Source organism: Megalobrama amblycephala, linkage group LG18, assembly GCF_018812025.1.
Source record: "Megalobrama amblycephala isolate DHTTF-2021 linkage group LG18, ASM1881202v1, whole genome shotgun sequence".
NCBI lineage: Eukaryota > Metazoa > Chordata > Actinopteri > Cypriniformes > Xenocyprididae > Megalobrama > Megalobrama amblycephala.
The window spans coordinates 4047529-4067124 of record NC_063061.1 but is presented as its reverse complement, the minus strand read 5'-3'; the positions used below and the strand labels follow the sequence as shown (position 1 = coordinate 4067124).

Sequence of the window (19596 nt, the reverse complement as noted above, 5' to 3'; positions counted from 1 at the left end):
GACGAATGCCCGCACTCCCATTCTCCTCTGGTGGAGAGTTGCCAAAAGGGCCTGAGCCTCCTCAGCCCCCACTGATGACCGGAGTCTCCTGCTGCTGGATCCTTGCATAGCGGTGGTTTGTTCTGTCACGGTGCACACAAGAACAAGATGGTAAGATCCAAGTGCAGCGATGTTTATTACAGGAAACTCCAAGCATGTAATCCAGAACACAGGCAAAGGGTAAACTCCACAAAAACAGTCCAATACAGAAAGCCAGAGAAACAAAAGTGCACGTAACAAAATACAACAAACCACAACTGAGGACAGAAACAACTGAGATTAAATAGACAGACACTAATGAACAAACACAAAACAGCTGGGTGCAATGACAATGAGATAATGAGTCCAGGAGTGAGTATGGGAATTGTAGTCCAAGGGGTGAAAACAAGAGTCCAGGATGGAGTGCCCTCTAGTGGCTGACTAGGGCACTCTCACTAGTGATCATGACACTGTGAGATCGTGTGATTGATCTGTAAATGACTGATCACATGACCTGCTCCTCATGAAGCTGAAACTGCAGGACTGATAGTCACTGAAAAACACACTTTTACTCACGATCAACATTTAACACTCTTTAAACACTCTCAGTCTCATCACAGTTCAGGGTTATGCTGGTTACTGCTTGATGATTCAAATCACAAAATGCCTTAATTAACTAAATAAACTGTGAAAAGGTTATGTTTACTAATACTTCAGGGACAGAATGGTCCATCTGCAGGACAAACATCAGCCAAGATGGAGGAATATCTGATCAGAGCTGTACACGGATACACATTTTTAAAAAATCTAGTATCAGAGCTACTGATTTTCAGTGCTGGAAATCCACATATCCTTTGCTGAAGAGCGCAGCTCATGGTTGCTTAGTAACAGCAGACGCCACCGGAGCACTTTGGAAAGGAGAAAGCGGCGCGGACGCGTTTTCCATGCGTTTTTAGACGCGACAACGGTTCCAAAAGGGTTCAAATGGTTCAAAGCACCAAATGCGAGTAGAATCAGTGCTGAAACTTGTTACTCGCCGGTAACTTTATGAATGTTGGTGAGAATATGAGATTACATAGTACTGTCATAAAATTACCAACGGTTGTGATGTAATTACATAAATATAGGCTATAGTGTGACGCGCTGCATGTTTGCTGTAACAGTGCTGTGTTTTCAGTGTCGATTCACTGTAAATGCTGCTGCGTTTGTGACGCTTTCATTTGCATTTGAGAACGCAACATTTGTCATTAGAATCGTTTAGAATTCTGTTGTTTACAAAGAGAAGTTTTAGTGTCACATGATCCTTCAGAAATGCTGGTTTACTGCTCAAGAAACATTCACTCTTTATTATTATCAATGTTAAAAACAGTTTTTGCTGCTTAACATTTTTGTGGAAACAATGATACCATTCAAACATTTGTGGAAAGATTTTAAAAAGAGAGAAATTGATACTATAATTCATCATACATTAAAGTGATAAAAAATGAGAAGAGTGAAGACATTTAAAATGTTACAAAATATTTCTATTTAATAAATGTAACATATTTGATAAATGCACATACAGTAAATGTTGTTCATTGAACTTTCTCTTTTTCAAATACTGAAAAATGAAATGTATCACCATTTCCAGAAAAAATCTGAAGCAGCACAACAGTTTTCAACATTGATAATAATCAGAAATGTTTCTTGAGCATCAAATCGAATTTTAATGATTTCTGAAAGATCATGTGACTCTGAAAACTGGAGTAATGATGCTGAAATTCTGCTTTGATCACAGGAATAAATTACACTTTATAATATATTAAAATAGAAAACTTGTTTTTAATTTGTAACAATATTTCACAATATTACTGTTTTTCTGTATTTTTGATCAAATAAATGCAGCCCTGGTGAGCAAAAGAGATTTATTTCAAAATAATTATTTTAAGAATTATGAGTTAAGAATAAGACTTAATAACTAATAATTGTTTCCAGACTATTGGCAGGTACTTTAATAATAACAATAATATGATTACTTTTATTATATTATATAATATGTTAATTATTATCATGATTATTAAATGCTGCAGGACAATAGTATGTATTATTACAATATAAGATATATCTTTTAATGTGATAAAATATATATTTAAAAATAAATTTGGGGGCGTGGCCAGATTTCCTGCTCTTTTTATCGCTCTCTGATCACACACATTTAAGATGATTGTGAGGTAGACTTGAGCTGAAAGAGGGGGGGTTCATGACTCTTTAATGTTCATTACATTAACCTCTCCTGTTACAGTTTTTCTAGATTTTTATGAGATAAACATTTTTAATTTGTTATATCAGTTTTTATATAATCTCTTAGAGTAACAGTTAAACTCACTGACATATTTAATTAATTGTTTAAAAAAGAGATATTGCACAAATTATGATCATACATTTAAAAAAAATATATTATTCCTGCTTGAATTTGACTGCAGGTGTGTTATGATAATGTTTTGTGCTCTGTGACACAGACCAATATCATCTAAGATGGTTATTTGAGTTTATGTTATTGGTTTCTCTGTGATAATGAAGTCTCTGTTGATCTGAGAGAGTGAAGAGTGTGTCATTGTTCTCTACAGGTTGAGGAAGTGTGGTGTCACAGATGAAGGTTGTGCTGCTCTGGCTTCAGCTCTGAGATCAAACCCCTCACACCTGAGAGGACTGCATCTGTCTGGGAATAATCTAGGAGACTCAGGAGTGAAGATAGTCTCTGCTGTACTGGAGAATCCCCACTGTAAACTGGAGGAACTGTGGTAAGATCATATGTGACTCTCACATGAAACTGAATTTTATAATTTCATTTATTCATAAAGTAACAAAATGGAATAGGGGAAATAAACTGTTATTACATTTAGTGCTGTCACTAACAATTATTTTGGAGATCAAGTAATCGGTCGATTATTTTCAAAATTAATCAAGTAATCGGATATTTTTTATGATAATAAAAATAGACCTAAGCAAACAATGGTCTTTAACATGACTTAAAATACAAATATAACAACAATGGGGCAATAATATCTGGATCAAAAGCAAGTAATCATATGGTCTGATATAACAACACTTTTAAAATACATAATATCATATACATTGTATAAACAATTATATTATGTATTATAACAAATGCCTGCAGAGGGCGCCAACGGCCTGATGATTGTTGTTGTCCCACTTTACATCAAGTCAAGTACTTTATTGTCATTGAGTAACACAACGAAATTTAATTAAGAAGACAATACATGCATTAAGAAGACAATACAAATGACTAACAACATCTAATTACAATAGTTAAAAACATGACATAGTTACTAATAAATAATTGATATCATACAATAGATAATGCTATAAAAATAAGCCATTAATTAAGACAGTAATTTAAAATATAGCAGCATAAATGTACTTGTTGAACTTATTGAGCAGTAACTTATTTTACTTGGTCTGGGAGATAGAGTTCAACAAAGTTATTGCTGAGGGGAAAACTGTTTTTCAGTCTGTTCGTGCGTCATGGATCGATTGAAAGCGTCTTCCAGATGGGAGGAGCTGAAACAAATTGTGACAGGGATGAGTGATATCCTTATCGACATTATTGGCCCTTTTTAAACAGTGAGTTTTATAAAGATGTTCAAGAGATGGTAAATCAGTGCCAACAATATCCTGTGCTGTTTTCACAACCTGCTGCAGGGCTTTTTTGGCAGCTTTATACAGCTGTCATACCAGGCTGGCATACAGTTAGTCAAGATGCTCTCTGTGGTACATCTGTAGAAGTTGACTAACAGCTTCTGAGGAAGGTTAGCTCTCCTTAGCTTTCTCAAGAAGTAAAGGCGTTGTTGTGCTTTGCCTATCAAACATGCGGTATTGTCACCCCAGGAGAGATCCTCTGTAATGGAAACTCCCAGAAACTTGTGGCTGGTGATTCTCTCTACAATGTCATCTTTAATATTCACAGGACTGTGGGTGATCTTTTTAGTGGTCCTAAAATCCACAGTAATTTCTTTGGTCTTTTTGATGTTTAAGACCAGGTTGTTGATGTCACACCATGCTGTCAGGTTCTGAACCTCCTCCCTATATGCAATTTCATTATTGTTTGATATAAGCCCAATGACAGTCGTATCATCTGCAAATTTAACTAGAATGTTCGATTCGTGGATAGCTTGACAGTCACGGGTGAAAAGTGCATAAAGAAGGGGGCTCAGCACACATCCTTGTGGCACACCAGTGCTCAAAGTTAAGGCAGAAGATGTGTGCTTGTCCAACCACCCTGACTAAATACAGTAACCAGCTACATATGGAAGGGGTTAGTCCTAATACATGGAGTTTGTTGATCAGTTGAACTGTAATCAACAAAGAGCATCCTGACATAAGTGTTGGACTTTTCCAGATGTGAAAGGGCAGCATGCATGGCTGTACAGATGGCATCCTCAGTCGATCTATTTGCCCGATAAGCAAACTGATGTTTATCTAGCAGGGTTCCCACTCATCCTGGAAAACCTTGAAAACCTGGAAAATTAATGACACATTTTCCAGTCCTGGAAAACACATGAGAAATAAGAGAAAATGTAAAATGTCCTGGAAAATCTTGTTGTTATCCTGGAATTTTTTTTTTTTTAAATTCTTGGATTTTTCTTTAATCGAGAACAAAGAGTTTATTACTGGCCTAAAACAATCACCATTAGTTGCAGATTTTACCATTTCCAAACCAATCAATAATAATAACTACTATTAATTTTGTATTTAATCATATATAAGTGATATATAATTGTTCATGAAGGCTGGAAATGAAAAAATGCCTTATATTCAGGTGTGTATAATTATTAGGTATGTTTTCTTTACAGATAAAATGAGCCAAAAAGAGATTTAACTCAGATTGAAAGGTCAAAAATTAATAAATGCCCATGAGAAGGATGCAATACTAGAAATTTCATGACCAATGGACAGCAAAACGCTCATTGGGTCAGGGTCAGACAAAAACTGGTGAAGTAAAAACACATGTTAACTGCAGAAGAAATAAGAATTTAGGTGAAGAATTAAGTGTGAAACCATCGGGAACCCTTTAGTCTCCAGCGCCACCATTTTCCAGAACTGCAACCTACCTGGAGTCTCCAGAAGTGCAAGGTGTCAGGATCTCAGAGACTTAGGTTAGGTAAAGAATCCTAAAAAATGCCCCCCATTTAAGAATCACAAACTGAATTGTAGTAAAATACAAGACGATAGATTGTTTTTATAGGCTTTATAGACAGACAGATTGAGAGTGACTCTTGAAGGACCAGCACCATATACTCTTGAACCACTGTTTGAAGAATTTATCTTCCAGAATCTGGCAGTAAGGTGTGTCAGTTCACTTTTAGTCCATCTCTTATCCTGAAAAGTCTTGCAGACATAATAATCTCTCAAAACCTACTGCCAAAAAATAGTTTGCATTTACACTTAATGCACACGTCTAATAGTTCTGTCAGGACCGCTATCGTCAAATATGATAGATAATGCATAGAGTTTGTATTGGCGGTATGGTTCTGTTCTGGGCAAGAGCTCCCTGCGCATCCATGCAGCCTAGCATGGATAAGAGCAGGGAGAGCAGCAATAAACCCCCAAGGGTAAACAGAACAGGACCAACATGCAGATATCATTAAATGTCATGATTTAACGTACACATATTTCGAGAATTAGTCTGATTCAGGGGAAATAATAAGGCCAATCCTGACTGAAGAGAGGAGGAGCTGGGGATGGAGGAGGGTAATTTGCTCCTGAGAAATGCAATAGCTGCTGATAATGCTGAGGAGCTTATATATAGATGCCGTAATAGGCGTCGTATTCCTATAGGTAGACGCAAGTCACCTGGGAGTCAGCTGATGCAAGCTTGACTGACGTGACCTGCCAGAACTGACGCTAACGCTAGATAACTGCCACATATTTTATTACGTGTTATGGATTTCTTTGTTGTTCACTGACTTTGTCTTTGACTAATATTTTTATTTTCAAATAGTAAAACAAAACATTAAAATAGTTCCAATGATTGACACTGGCAACGAGAACAATTTGTCATAATATATGATTAATACATTTTTTCTCACAATTGCGAGTGTATATCACGCGATTCTGACCTTTTTTCTGCAGTTTATATCTTTCATTCTTAATTCTTTTCTTAGAATTGTGAGATATAAACTCAAAGTCAGAATTGCAAGATAAAAATTTAAAGTAAGTCTCAGTTACCTTTTTTTAATATTTTATTCTGTTAGCAGAAACAAGCTTCCACAGTCGTAATGTATGATTAAGAGCTCTTATTAAAAACTGATTTCATAGTTAACCCTCTGGAGTCTGAGGCTGATTTTGGGCCCTGGAGAAGTTTTGACATGCTCTGACATTTGTGCTTTTATCAGTTGGTTATAAACATATTAATGACAAAAGTGTCATTACACTGTATTCAGCACAAACTAGGCTACCATAATATGTGAGGAACATGTATGTACATGTTTGTGTTTTTAAAGGAATAATGTTTATGCGTGGTTATTGAAAAAAAAAAAAAAAAAAGTAACTGAAACAATACCTCAAAATGCATACTAAATGTTTTTTCACAAGACTTTTGAGAATTGTATATTTTAGTGTAGAGTTTTTGCTTCAAAATGATGTGGAAATGATCCTCCCTACTCTGACACATAAAACATTGTATTGATTTTAAATTTCTAAGACACTTTTTGTTTAGCTAGGCCATATGCGAAGAGGTGTGACTCTTCATGAATAATGAAGTGATTTACACCTGGGGAGATTAAGACCCTGCCCCTAATGAGCCGCATAATGAGCCATTCAGTCAGGAATGTGACTGAGTCAACTAAGAAAATCCAAAGACAAGACATATCATTGTTTTTTTTCTTTTTTATTTAAAATAAAGTTAACAATATAATCCACATATAAACTAGGGTCAAAGGCACATTTTGTGTATACAGGCAAATAAAGGTAAGGTTTATAAAAAAAGCCCACTTTTACACCCTATACATAACCTGCTTGATCACATATAGATAATCTTTGCAGCCCAATGGTCAGTGAGAGGTGGTGAACAGAGAATCTGAACAGTCACACATCTGTGTGCCATTTCTGAAAACAGTTCCTTTTCAACTGAAGACACAAGTAAATGTCACATGCCTGGCATTTCCAAGGTGTGTCTTGCCTTTTACCAAGCTGTACTTTGCAAAGCATGCAGTTCCGACGACCAGCGGTGGCATTATTCCTTGCATTTGATGTCAGCTCTGCTGCTGGAACCGGTACATGGTCACTTTTGGTCCGTTTTGGAGCTGCTTTCTGTGACGACATACCAAAGAGCTCTGCAATCAGCTGTTCTATGAACTCTTTATGGGTCATGTTACCGTAAAGGTCTTTGTGTATGATGAAAGCGTTTGTGGCAGCAATGTCCAGGAAGTGTAGAAAGATCTTTCTGTACCACTTCATTGTTTTGTGTTGTGTTGTGTAGTATTGTATCAGCTGATCAGACAGGTCGACACCCCCATGTGTTGGTTGTATGCAGTCACAGGTGCAGGACATGGAATTGTCTTTGTCCTCCATGTTCCTTGTGATTTCACCCTCCTCTGCACAGTGTCTCCACTATAAGCAGCATGTATGGTAGAACAGACAGATACCTCTCGTGTGTCCATCCACTTGACAAATACAAGAGCTCCATCCCGAATCCACCTGATGGATCCTCTGGCAGATTTCTTGGAGAGTGAATTAGCTGCATTACGAGGGCAGTCCTTCCTGTTGTCTCTGTATGTCCCACAGCCACCAAACTTCATGGCAAACAAGTCTCTCAGGAGCTTAGGACTTGTGTAGAAATTGTCCATGTACAGATGGTACCCAGAGCCTAAAACTTTACAGTCCAGAAGAGATGTCACCGCATCATATGATAGTCCATGGCCTGTGGGAAAGTTGTTCTTTCCTGTGTACACAGAAAAGTCCACAGTGTATCCATTTGATGAATCAGCAAGGACAAACAACTTGAAGCCCCACTTGGTTGGCTTGGCTTTCATGTATTGTCTCATTCCAGTGTTTGCTTTACATGCCACCATTCTTTCATCCACAGCCAAGTTCCGTTTAGGATGGTAGATTGCTTTACAAGCAAGGCGGATTGTGTCCATGAGAGGTTTGACCCTGAAAAGACTGTCATGATCAGCTGTTCCCCTCTTTCTGTCATTCTCCTTGTCTTCATCTGGGTGACTCATGTGCACGTTCCATGAAATGGTACGGTATCTGTCTCTTGACATGATTGTAGCAGGAAAAGGCACAGAGAAAAGACTGTCCTGTCGCCAGTAGTCACTGATGGAGCTCATCTTCACCATAGCCATGTAAAACAGCAGCCCAATGTAGCGGTACATCTCACCGATGCTGATATCTGTCCATTTATATCTACATCCCTTTGAAACTGCCCTGGCAGCCTGAGCATTGGTGTTCTGGCATAGAGTTGAAACTGCATCCTCAGAAAAAAACATTTTGAAGAGACTCTTAGGAGTGTGTTCATCAGCAGGACGCAGCTGTGGTCCAGGTTCCCGTGCAGGTAGGAATCTCAGAGTCTGTGGAACCATGTCAGTGTCATTATCTGTTTTCCATGACAGAGCTGAATGCCTGTTGCTTGTCTGAATGTTTTTCTTGGCCTTTTTTGCAAGGGGTTTTGGAGCACTCTCATTAGGGCTATAGCTGGAGAAAAAAAAAACAGTGAGATGGTTATTACACAAGGAGCTATACTATTTGCATCATCAATAACTAATACTAATATAATGTTTATTATTGTATATATTAACATTACCAAGCACTAATGCTAATATATTGTGCACGCATAAGAAAGAAAGCCATACAGACAGATATATACATACACTACCGTTCAAAAGTTTGGGATCACTAAGATTTTTAATGTTTTTAAAATACGTTTCGTCTGCTCACCAAGGGTACATTTATTTAATTAAAAATACAGTAAAAACAGGAATATTGTGAAATATTATTCCAATTTAAAATAACTGTGTACTATTTAAATATATTTCACAAAGTCATTTATTCTTGTGATGTCAAAGCTGAATATTCACCATCATTACTCCAGTCTTCAGTGTCACATGATCCTTCAGAAATCATTCTAATATGATGATTTGCAGCTCAAGAAACATTTCTGAACAATTGTAAACAATAAATGTCTCTTGAGTAGCAAATCCTCATATTAGAATGATTTCTGAAGGATCATGTGACACTGTAGACTAAATAGTACACAGTTATTTTAAATTGGAATAATATTTCACAATATTACTGTTTTTACTGTATTTTTAATTGAATAAATGTAGCCTTGGTGAGCAGACGAAACTTCTTTTAAAAACATGAAAAATCATACCGATTTCAAACTATTGAACGGTAGTGTACATAGGCCTACCATATAGTGGGTGAACATGTACTTACTCTTTCTCATTTCCGCCTGTGTTGCTGGGTGCCCTCTTAGTGGGAATTGCAGGTGAATGTGAGAGTGATGGATCCACATTCCTAAAAAAAACAAATTGTAAAAAAAAAAAAAACCTGTTATTATTAGCATATAAGATACTACTCTCATACCATTAGCTATGCATAACGGACAGGAAAGTAACAGGTATACAAGCATGCTGTATATGTCTGTCAATTGGCCATTACCGGACAAAGTGTGCGAATGTGTAAACGTTACAGTCTGCTATATCAGTTAGCACATATAGTGGGTAAACGTGTACTTACTCTTTCTCATTATCGCCTGTGTTGCTGCGTGCCCTCTTAGTGAGAATTGCAGGTGAATGCGAGAGTGATGGATCCACATTTCTAAAACAAAACAAAAAAACTGTTATTATTAGCATATAAGATACTACTCTCATACCATTAGCTATGCATAACTGACAGGAAATTAACAGGTATACAAGCATGCTGTATATGTCTGTCAATTGGCCATTACCGGACAAAGTGTGCGAATGTGTAAACGTTACAGTCTGCTATATCAGTTAGCACATTTAGTGAATAGCAACACGTTCGCGCATTTCACAGCCAAGCATATTTTAGCACATTCACGTCTATCATAATATGCTATTCAACTGCATGCAGTTAATCGATCTAACGCGTGTATCCAACGTATCTATGCATATTAATAACAAGTCGAATATCAACAGAAAAGCATTCTATTTATAAGCATTTTTATGAGATAAAGTTATATAGATAGATGTAAATATAAGGCAAATATATATGTACGCTTATATAAAAAAACACGTCAAATAATTTAAGTATATCAACAGAAAAGCATTCTATTTATAAGCATTTTTATGAGATAAAGTTATATAGATAGGCCTAGATGTAAATATAAGGCAAATATATATGTACGCTTATATAGAAAAAACACGTAAAATAATTTAAGTAAAACTAAATCACTTACTCATCAGAAACTGTATCTTCAGCTGGATCAAGTCGCTCTTCAAAATACAGACGTTCATCGTCAGAGTCGTGTTCTTCTTCCGAGGAAAAAGTGAACTCTTCCTCACTGTCCAGGACCATCTGAAGAGCCTGCTCACCTGAGTAGCGTGCCATCTTCCAAACGCGCAGGAAAGCGAATGAATCTGATGAAACTTGATGCTTTTTAAGACGCTGTTAGGGGCGTTTACAGTTTGCATAGATCGCCTCAGCTCATTATCTTATGAATAGAGCGCTCTGCGCGTGGGCGGGCACACATTAAAGATAATTAGGTAAGACAGGAGAAACAGTACCTCTCTTTACTTTTATACTGATTACATAAAGGGAGAATATTTTTTTTAGAATTTATTTGTTTCGTTTAAAAGTAGACACTTAAAGCTTTGCAAAGACATATCTCTCATGTCCATGTAGCATGTATAAGCCGTCTATTTTAGTTACTTTTAGTGACCTTTTAGAATGATGTTTGCAGAGACGGAGATGGCAGGACAGCACACCCTGTATATTTTATTTATTTTTAAAAAGCACAAAGTTTTATTTTGATTGTGAGTGTACACAAAAAAAAGAAGACATTCTATACTTTCAATTGATATATCACTTATGTCTCTATGATAAAAAATGACGGAGTATTTTAAGTCTGTTTTGCTGCAATGTGAAAAAAAAACTGCAAAACGCGCCGGCGCGTTTTTAGACCTCAGAGTGTTAAGTCATGGCAATAAACTGTAACTACACCTTTTACAGACTTAGAGAGCAATATATTAGGCTACTTTTGTACGTGATCCCAGTCTTTTATTTCCGTTGTGGTAAAGTTGAAAATGTCCTGTAAAAGTCCTGGAAAATGATCGCTGAAAAACAGTGGGAACCCTGTCTAGATCAACTGGTACAGAGTCTTTGATGTGAGTGATTACTAGCCTTTCAAAACATTTTGCAGTAACAGGAGTGAGAGCAATCGGTCGACAGTCATTGAGGCATGTTACCATGTTTGTTTTTTTGAACAGGCACAATGGTCGTGGTTTTTAGGCCTGTAGGAACTTTACACAAGGAGAGGGAGAGGTTGAAAATGTTTGTAAACACCTCTGCCAGTTGTTAGGCGCAGGCCTGTAACACACGTCCATGCACACCATCAGGACCAGCTGCTTTCCTTGTGTTGATGTTGTCAAGTACTTGATGTACCTGCTGTGTATGGAGAACAAGGGGGTGTGAATTTCCTGTCAGTTTGAAGTGAACTGTTAAGTTCCTCTGCAAGATTAGCATTATTATTTGATGATATATGTTGTGTGTCATTCTTCTTATTATAATCGGTGATTACCCGAATGCCTTGCCACATTCGCCGTGGATTAGAGTTATTGCTGAAATCTTCTTCAATCCGCTGTTTATACTTTAATTTTGCAGATCTGATGCCACTCTTAAGGCTAGCTCGGGCAACTTTGTAAGCAGAGAGATCTCCTGATTTAAAGGCTGTGTCCCTTGCCCTGATCAGCTGTTTGACTTCATTATCCATCCATGGTTTCTCATTCGGATACACTCTGATCTTTTTATGAACAGTGACATTATCCACACAGTAACCAATATATGACATCACAGATGAAGTAAATGTCTCTAGGTCTGACTGATGGGAGAATATGTTTCAATCTGGGTTTTCAAAACAGTCCTGGAGTTGGTTAATGGCTACTTCAGGCCAAACTTTAACAATCCTATAAGTTGATTTAGCACTGTTAACCAAGGTTCCCTTTCAAAGGCTACACTCTAAGCTGCGCTTTATTCAGCGCTATGGAAACGTCTTTTAGTCGTGACCAGCTGTGAATATATGTGTAAAACAACGTCAATGAAATTGACCTATATTTATAGCCTTGCGTGACGTCATTGGAATGCGTCGTAGCGAGGCTATAATTAGATGATTCACCTGTGCATCAGCAGGTCTTTTGTCTTCAGCGACCATACTGTGAAGTGTGTGTGTGAAGCAGCTCTGCTCAAACTCTTTCCTTCCTTCATTACTTTGTTAGGAGTTAGATTTGACAGGCAGTGCGCAGAACTTTCTCTCCCTTTGTTCCTTTTTCAACTCTGTCTGACAAGTGGAAAGTGAACACACATATATGATATATATTATATATTTGAGAGAAAGTCATCGCTGAACAAAGCAAACGGTGTGTGTCTCCGTGTTCGCGGTCCATCTCCGAATCGGACACTCACCAGTATTGTTTTGTTTGTTTGGGGAGAGCACTGCCCTTGCTTTGTAACAGGGCGAGTGCGAGCATTGTGAATGTTCACAGTTAAAGTGCTTCGCGTTCGCTTTGCTTATTTCAAAGGGGCAGCACCCACAATGTGTTCGTGGGGCTCGCGGCGATCTGGCTAGGAGCGAGAGACGTTTATACTTTATTGCCCTCACTCTCTCTCCAGATTGCAATGTCCTTTACCGAGACCGAAGCGTGCTCCGGCGCTTCTTCGGTTCGGGCAGAGGACAATTAAGTGTTTTCCATTGGAATGGAATATGAGTTTGTCCGTCTCTGACCGTTCCTCCTGTGATGATAAAGCGAAAGTGAACTGCTCTGGGCGGTCATTCAAACAGTTACACAAGCAGACCCCAAACATTTCTAATATAAATGTGTTTTGTACCCGTGACGTCTACTCGATCGACTATCGCAGGTGCAAGGGCGCGCGTTTATGATGCTGCCTCAGATCGGAGAGACGCTTCCATGCTATCTCTCCCCTGGGGGCGCATCATCAGAGGCGTTTCACAGCGAGTCGGGCTGGTACTGCGCTGTACACAATGGCTGTGTTACAGGCATATCAGACTCGTCTATGAAAGTTTTAAGCACAGCCTTTCATTCAGACCGTGTTTACTTGTCTGGTAATTGGCTGCATTTAATTCTGAGGAATTTATTAAGTGAAATGGCCTTATATATATATATATATATATATATATATATATATATATATATATATATATATATATATATACGTTTATATTTATATATTTAATTATATGATATGTAATATGCATATATAAGCAAAATAAATAGGTTCTCCATGACGTTAACTCGTTCATGGGGAAAACCTTATTTTTCTTGTGCCTTTGTGCCTTCAATGTCAACTTATTTGACTATCGTGGGTGCAAGGGCGTGTGATTTAAATAATGATGCTCCAGTTTGAAGAGGCGCTTGCGAGCTATCTCTTCTCTGGAGCTCATAGTCACTTAAAGAGACAGCACTCCCCACCAAGCTATGCATAATCACATCCATACTGGTGGGAAGGTGTTTTGATCAGTGTATCAGACTGGTACTGCTGCACACTATGGCAGTGTTGCAGGTGGACCAGGCTGACCTGCTAGGAAGGCTGTGGCGAGTTGTGCTTCCCCTTGTAAATCTAGGGACCAGCTCGTCACGTTCAGCAGCCTTATAATATCTAACACCCGCCCCTTCTCAATATCTTCACATAAACCCTCCTTCCCCGCCACCTCTGGAGCAGCGGGGGGCAGTGGTTTTCAGTGACATGTTAGGTTTTCCATTGATTTCTGTAACATATCAGGGCGTGGAACATCTAACATCCCCTCAAGGGAAGTATCAAAATTAGTGCCCATTTCAGAGAACCTGGCAGCGTGGAAACTACTGCCAGGGGTGTCTGTGTGGGTTCTAAAGACAGTAGAATTAGGATACAGAATCCAATTTATTTGTCGTCCTCCATGTTTCAACGGTGTGGTCTCCACTACCGTGAAGCCGGGGCAAGCGACTTTACTGTCAGAAGAACTGCAATCTCTGCTGGAGAAAGGGGCCATAGAGCATGTTCCCTCTCTAGAGAGAGAGAGTCAGGTTACTACAGCAGATACTTCTTAGTTCCCAAGAAGGACGGGGGGCTGCGTCCAATCTTAGATCTTCGAGGCTTAAACCGTTTAGTCAAAGCTCTTGAGTTCAAGATGTTAACCGTGAAAATGATCATGTCGCAAATCCAACATCACGATTGGTTTGTCACGATCGATCACAAGGACGCATATTTTCACATAGAAATATTGCCACAACACAGGAGGTTCCTGAGGTTCGCTTTCGGGGGAAGAGCAAAGCTTACCAATATCGGGTTCTTCCATTCGGCCTAGCCTTTGAACTACATAGACGACTGGCTAATACTAGCACAGTCACAAGAGATGGCGTTACAACACAGGTGTCGTACTAGTCCATCTAGTTTCTCTAGGGTTGAGACTAAACGAGAGGAAAGTGTTCTCTGTCCTACCCAGAGAACGACATATTTAGGGGTCATATGGGATTCGACCATGATGCAGACACGATTGTCTCCCGCTCGAGTCGAGACCATTCTAACCACCCTGAACAATGTCAGGCTAGGCCAAGATTGCACTGTTCTGCAGTATCAAGAAATGTTAGTCTCATGGCATCAGCGTCCTCTGTGATTCCTATGGGCCTCTTGCACATGAGACGTTTCAGTTGTGGCTCAGAGCCGAGAGGTATTGTCTAGGCAATGCTCTACGGTAAATAAGGGCAAGGGCACGCTCTGAGTGCTTCGTGCCCTTTCTAAAATCCATGTTTATGGTAAGTCATGCGCTAATGCTTCGCGCACTTTCTAAAATCCATGTTTATGGTAAGTCACACGCTAATGCTTCGTGCACTTTCTAAAATCCATGTTTATGGTAAGGGTTACGCGCTGCGGCTTCGTTCCCTTTCTATGTGGCTCAGACCCCGGTTCTTCACCTTGGGTCCCACTCTATATGCGTTGATGTTGCAAGATGCCAACAACAGACGCTTCCCGTATGGGCTGGGGAGCGGCCTTAGGTGGCCGTCCAGTCCAAAGGGATATGGTGAGGTCATCATCTTGATTGGCACATCAATTGCCTCGATTTGATGGCTGTATTTCTGGCCCTGAAGTACTTCCTCCACCAGTTAAGGGGTTACCATGTCCTAGTGCGGGTGGACATTACTGCGGTAGCCTCTAATATGAATCGCCAGGGTGGACTGCATTTGCGATGTCTAGACATGCTAGTACAGCGCTTTCTGCTCTAGGCTCAGGACAAGTTCCTGTCCCTCAAGGCAATTTATATTCCTAGATATCTGTCCAGACAGATTATACTGACAGGGGAGTAGAAAACTCCACCCGAGGTAGTCAAACAAATCTGGTAAGATTTTATGAAACAGATGGACCTCTTCGCCCCAACAGGCAGCACATTGTCCACTCTATTTCATTGAAAGTCCCCAGCTTCCACTGGGTCTGGATGTGATCCGCATATGTGGCCCAGAATGCGCCTGTATGCGTTTCCTCCTGTTTCTGTGCTCCCAGGAGTTTCTAGCCAACAAGGGACTTGCCTCTTTCCGATAGCGCCGCATTGGCTGAATGGAATATGGTTCTCGGAGATAATATCTCTTCTCAACGGCTCGCCGTTGGTGATACCAAAGAGGAGAGACCTTTTGTCTCAGGTGCAGGGGACATTATTTCATCCCCTGATGGAGATGTGAAACCTTCATGTTTGGCCCCTGAGGGGAACCGACTGAGGGACACAGGGCTTTCACCTGATGTTTTTGAGACCATTTAATGCTAGGGCTCCCTTCCCTAGATAAAGTTATGCCAACAAATTTGGAAGATGCTGTACTGCACACAATGCAGATCCAGTAAATTGCCAATTGCTACAGTTCTGGTTTTTCTGCATGAGAAATTATCAACAGGCACATGCCCCGCCACTCTCAGGGTTTATGTGGCTGCTCTTTCAGCTTGCCACGCTCTGGTTGACAGGGTGCCTTTGGGCAAGCATACCCTGCTCTCTCGCTTCGTTCGAGGAGCTAGGCGGCTTAAGCCTCCTTCTAGAACCAGGATCCCTTCATCGGAACTAGCAATAGTCCTAGAGGGCCTGGTTGAGACCCCCTTTGAACCGTTAGAGTCAGTTTCTGACAAGCTGTTAACTCAAATGGTTTTTCCTTATGGCTATAACTTCTATGAAAAGAATTGGGGATTTGCAGGCTCTGTCCATTGTGCCATCCTGCTTAGACTTTGCCCCAGGAATAGTGAAAGCTATTTTACATCCTCATCCTGACTATCTGCCTAAGGTACCTTTCTCAAACTTGCATCCGGTCACTCTTGAAGCCTTCTGCCCTCCGCCGTTCACTACGCCGGAGCAGGAGAGACTTCACAGACTGTGTCCAGTCTGTGCTCTTCAGACTTATGTCCACCGCACCAGCCAGTGGCGTAAGTCAGAGCAACTGTTTGTTTTTCATGGCGGCCATAACAGGGGTGCAGCCGCCACGAAACAGACCATGTCACTTTGGGTGAGAGATGCTATTGCCCTTGCTTATGAGGCGCGTGGTCATACTTCGCCAACAGGCATCAGGGCTCATTCCACCAGGGGAGTTGCCTCTTCTAGAGCTTTGGCGGGGGGCGCCCCCTTACAAAATGTTTGTGATGCGGCAGGTTGGTCCTCTCCGCACACATTCATAAGGTTTTATAGTTTGGATGTTCATGTCACTCCGGGCTCTTATGTCCTTGAGTCTACATCACAAGCTAGTGTCTGAGACTCTCTGTGCTTGTGACACACTTCACAGCCAGGGGGTCCGGACACACAGTGCGGCGGTGTGGGTATTCTCGTTCCCATAGCGCTGAATAAAGCGCAGCTTAGAGTGTAGCCTTTGAAAGGGAACGCCCCAGGTTACTTCACTGTAACCCTGTTCCCTGAAAAGGCGGGAACGAGAAGCTGCGCTTCTTTGCCGCACTGAGATGTCCCTGGACTGCTCTTCAGACAAAATATCTGCTGATGCACAGGTGGATCATCTAATTATAGCCTCGCTATAACGCATTCCAATGACGTCACGCAAGGCTATAAATATAGGTCAATTTCATTGACGTTGTTTTACACATATATTCACAGCTGGTCACGACTAAAAGACATTCCCATAGCGCTGAATAAAGCGCAGCTTCTCGTTCCCGCCTTTTCAGGGAACAGGCCTGAAAAGGGGGGCACAAGTGGCTACAGGATGAGAGGGAAAAAAAAAAAATTGCAACATTTTTTTATCACTAAACTACTGTCATAAAAAGTTATAGTTTTGTATATACATAACTCCTGAATAAAAATTTAAATGTGTTTGTACTGATTAAATAAAAAGTTTTGAACAAATTTGATTGGTTTGTCGATAGTGAGCGCAAATGCAGGTGATAAGCGGTTTTATTAAGCGAGTCATTGAGTCGTTCATTCACGATTCGTTCAAACGGCCGATTCATCAAGAATGAGACAGATGTTTGTGAATAGGTCATTGAATCTTTGACTCAAACGATTTGTTCAAAACACTGAATCATTCAAAACACGGTTGAGTGTTGCTGTGAGATGCGCTATGTTGTGATCTTTGTTTGGATTCATCGGATCTATTTTCGCTGCTAAATTATTTCGTCTAAAATGTAAGTGACTTAATATTATTAACTTGTTTGTTAAACTGTCATATCAGTGTCACATTTAAATCGCGAGGTGATGGTCAATTAAGTGATGGTCAAGTGTCAGCTCTCTTGGTCGTCAGGTCGTGTGATGTATGTTGCTGAACTGTATTCAAATGTTATAAATATAAAAACACCACATTTTGAAATTTAACTGCAGTATGTCAATTTAGTTTATTTGTATGTGCTGCGCTCATAGACTTTAGAAAACGGCGCTCATTTGTTTGATTTCTCCTCGAGAAGCTGCACAAGCCTCAAAAGTTTAAGGTCCTTGCACCTTGACTGAGTCAGAAACTGTCGTATTCGTTTTTTCATATTCGTCATTTGGTGGATCGATTGTCAAAAACCCCTCAAAATATTTGCTACGGATGCAAAAAATGCAGAAAATCGAACCATCCGAAGGAATTTTTATGACGGACGGAAGTTTCAGAGGCTGCAAACGTATAAAACGTGAGGTCGTATTTAGTTATATATATCGTATATAGTTATATATATATATATATATATATATATATATATATATATATACACACAGGGTGCGATTTGTAGGAGGGGATGGGGGGAATTTCCCCTCTTCTGGTCTATGTATCCCTCCCTCTGCTGAAATATTTTAAAAAAAATATCCCCCCCAGGTGATGCTACTCCACAAACCACCAACAGAGCATATAAAATACCAAAAATAAACATCTTTTTTTTTAAACATCGCCAAGTAAAACGCTGCGTTTATATAGAACTGTCTCTTTACCACCACAACAAACGGGACACTTTTCAGAGGCGCATTCCGTCTCAGAGCCAGGCTCAAGTCAAATGAGGGAGGGAGCTTCAGTTGAACAACAGTGAACTGCGGTCAGATGAGATGTTGTCAGGCTATGTCTGTAAAACTCTGAAAAATGAACAATCAGCCGTTATACTGTGCTAGTGGAGCGCACTCAAGAATTGCATGCGCAAATGCGCCGGCGCGTGCTGCATAATGACTTTATTATAGCTTAAATCAGGGGTCTCCAGACTCGGTCCTGGAGGGCCGCTGTCCTGCAGAGTTTAGCTCCAAGCCCAATTTAACACACCTGAACCAGCTAATCAAGGTCTAATTAGGCATATTAGAAAATTGCAGGCAGGTGTGTTGAGGCAAGTTGGAGCTGAACTCTGCAGGACAGTGGCCCTCCAGGAACGAGTTTGGAGACCCCTGCCTTAAATAAAGCACAAAAGAAACTACGAGCAATGATGGTCGTTGTTCTGTTGTAAGTGAAGTCATGAAATTGCCAAACATGCGATTAAAGCTGCCTCAAAACTGTGCAGGCATGTATATATGTTGACATGGTTTTAAAGCTATTGTTATCCAATTTGTTGGCCTTGAAACGTCTTAAAATGCACATGTGTACACCAGGGAAATCTAAATTTTCTCGGGGGAGTATGCCCCCGTACCCCCCTAGCAAACAACATTTTCTGACCTCGGGAATTATGAAACCCTGCGTACGGCCCAGCTTAAATTCTATATAATAAAATCTGAGGTAAACGTGTATGCACTGTGATCAAAAATAAATGGGGCCAAACGCGATTGAATGTAAAGGTTTGTGTCTCATTATTCTATTAATAACTACCGATTGATTTTGCATTTCTATCAGAAATTAAGAATTATTAATGTCATTTTAGTGGTGCAAATATCTAAGCTATGTAATACTTCAAATCTCAAGGTTAAATCAGAAGATTTAA

At 39.9% G+C, this 19596-nt stretch overlaps 2 protein-coding genes across 15 annotated transcripts in view; one reads left to right on the top strand and one right to left on the bottom strand.

Moving 5' to 3' along the window:
* LOC125252132 (protein NLRC3-like) overlaps positions 1–2817 on the top strand; it is a 236639-nt gene extending 233822 nt beyond the window's left edge. For all 12 annotated transcript variants that reach the window (XM_048165179.1, XM_048165181.1, XM_048165178.1 and 9 more), the window contains one exon: positions 2625–2817. In XM_048165179.1, the coding sequence (XP_048021136.1) occupies positions 2625–2802 (178 nt within the window). In that variant the 3' untranslated portion in view covers positions 2803–2817. The remainder of the gene's footprint in view (positions 1–2624) is intronic.
* A 4074-nt stretch (positions 2818–6891) lies between these two features.
* LOC125253141 (piggyBac transposable element-derived protein 4-like) lies at positions 6892–11099 on the bottom strand. 3 transcript variants are annotated; one of them, XM_048166940.1, is made up of 4 exons: positions 10445–11099; positions 9763–9843; positions 9460–9540; positions 6892–8715 (listed from the first exon to the last, which is right to left on the bottom strand). In XM_048166940.1, exons 1-4 carry the CDS (start codon positions 10594–10596, stop codon positions 7506–7508), a joined length of 1524 nt encoding a protein of 507 aa, XP_048022897.1. In that variant the 5' UTR covers positions 10597–11099; the 3' UTR covers positions 6892–7505. The 3 variants fall into 3 exon arrangements, with proteins under 3 accessions (XP_048022897.1, XP_048022899.1, XP_048022898.1); XM_048166942.1 differs by lacking the exon at positions 9460–9540; XM_048166941.1 differs by lacking the exon at positions 9763–9843.
* Between the last annotated feature and the right edge of the window lie 8497 nt (positions 11100–19596).

Excerpts from the sequence above, each read along its gene's own strand:
- LOC125253141 (XM_048166940.1), bottom strand. The coding sequence starts at position 10,596 with ATGGCACGCTACTCAGGTGAGCAGGCTCTTCAGATGGTCCTGGACAGT. Across the intron at positions 9,844-10,444 it reads GAAGATACAGTTTCTGATGA|AAATGTGGATCCATCACTCT; the intron begins GTAAGTGATTTA and ends GTTTTGTTTTAG. Across the intron at positions 9,541-9,762 it reads ACAGGCGATAATGAGAAAGA|GAATGTGGATCCATCACTCT; the intron begins GTAAGTACACGT and ends TGTTTTTTTTAG.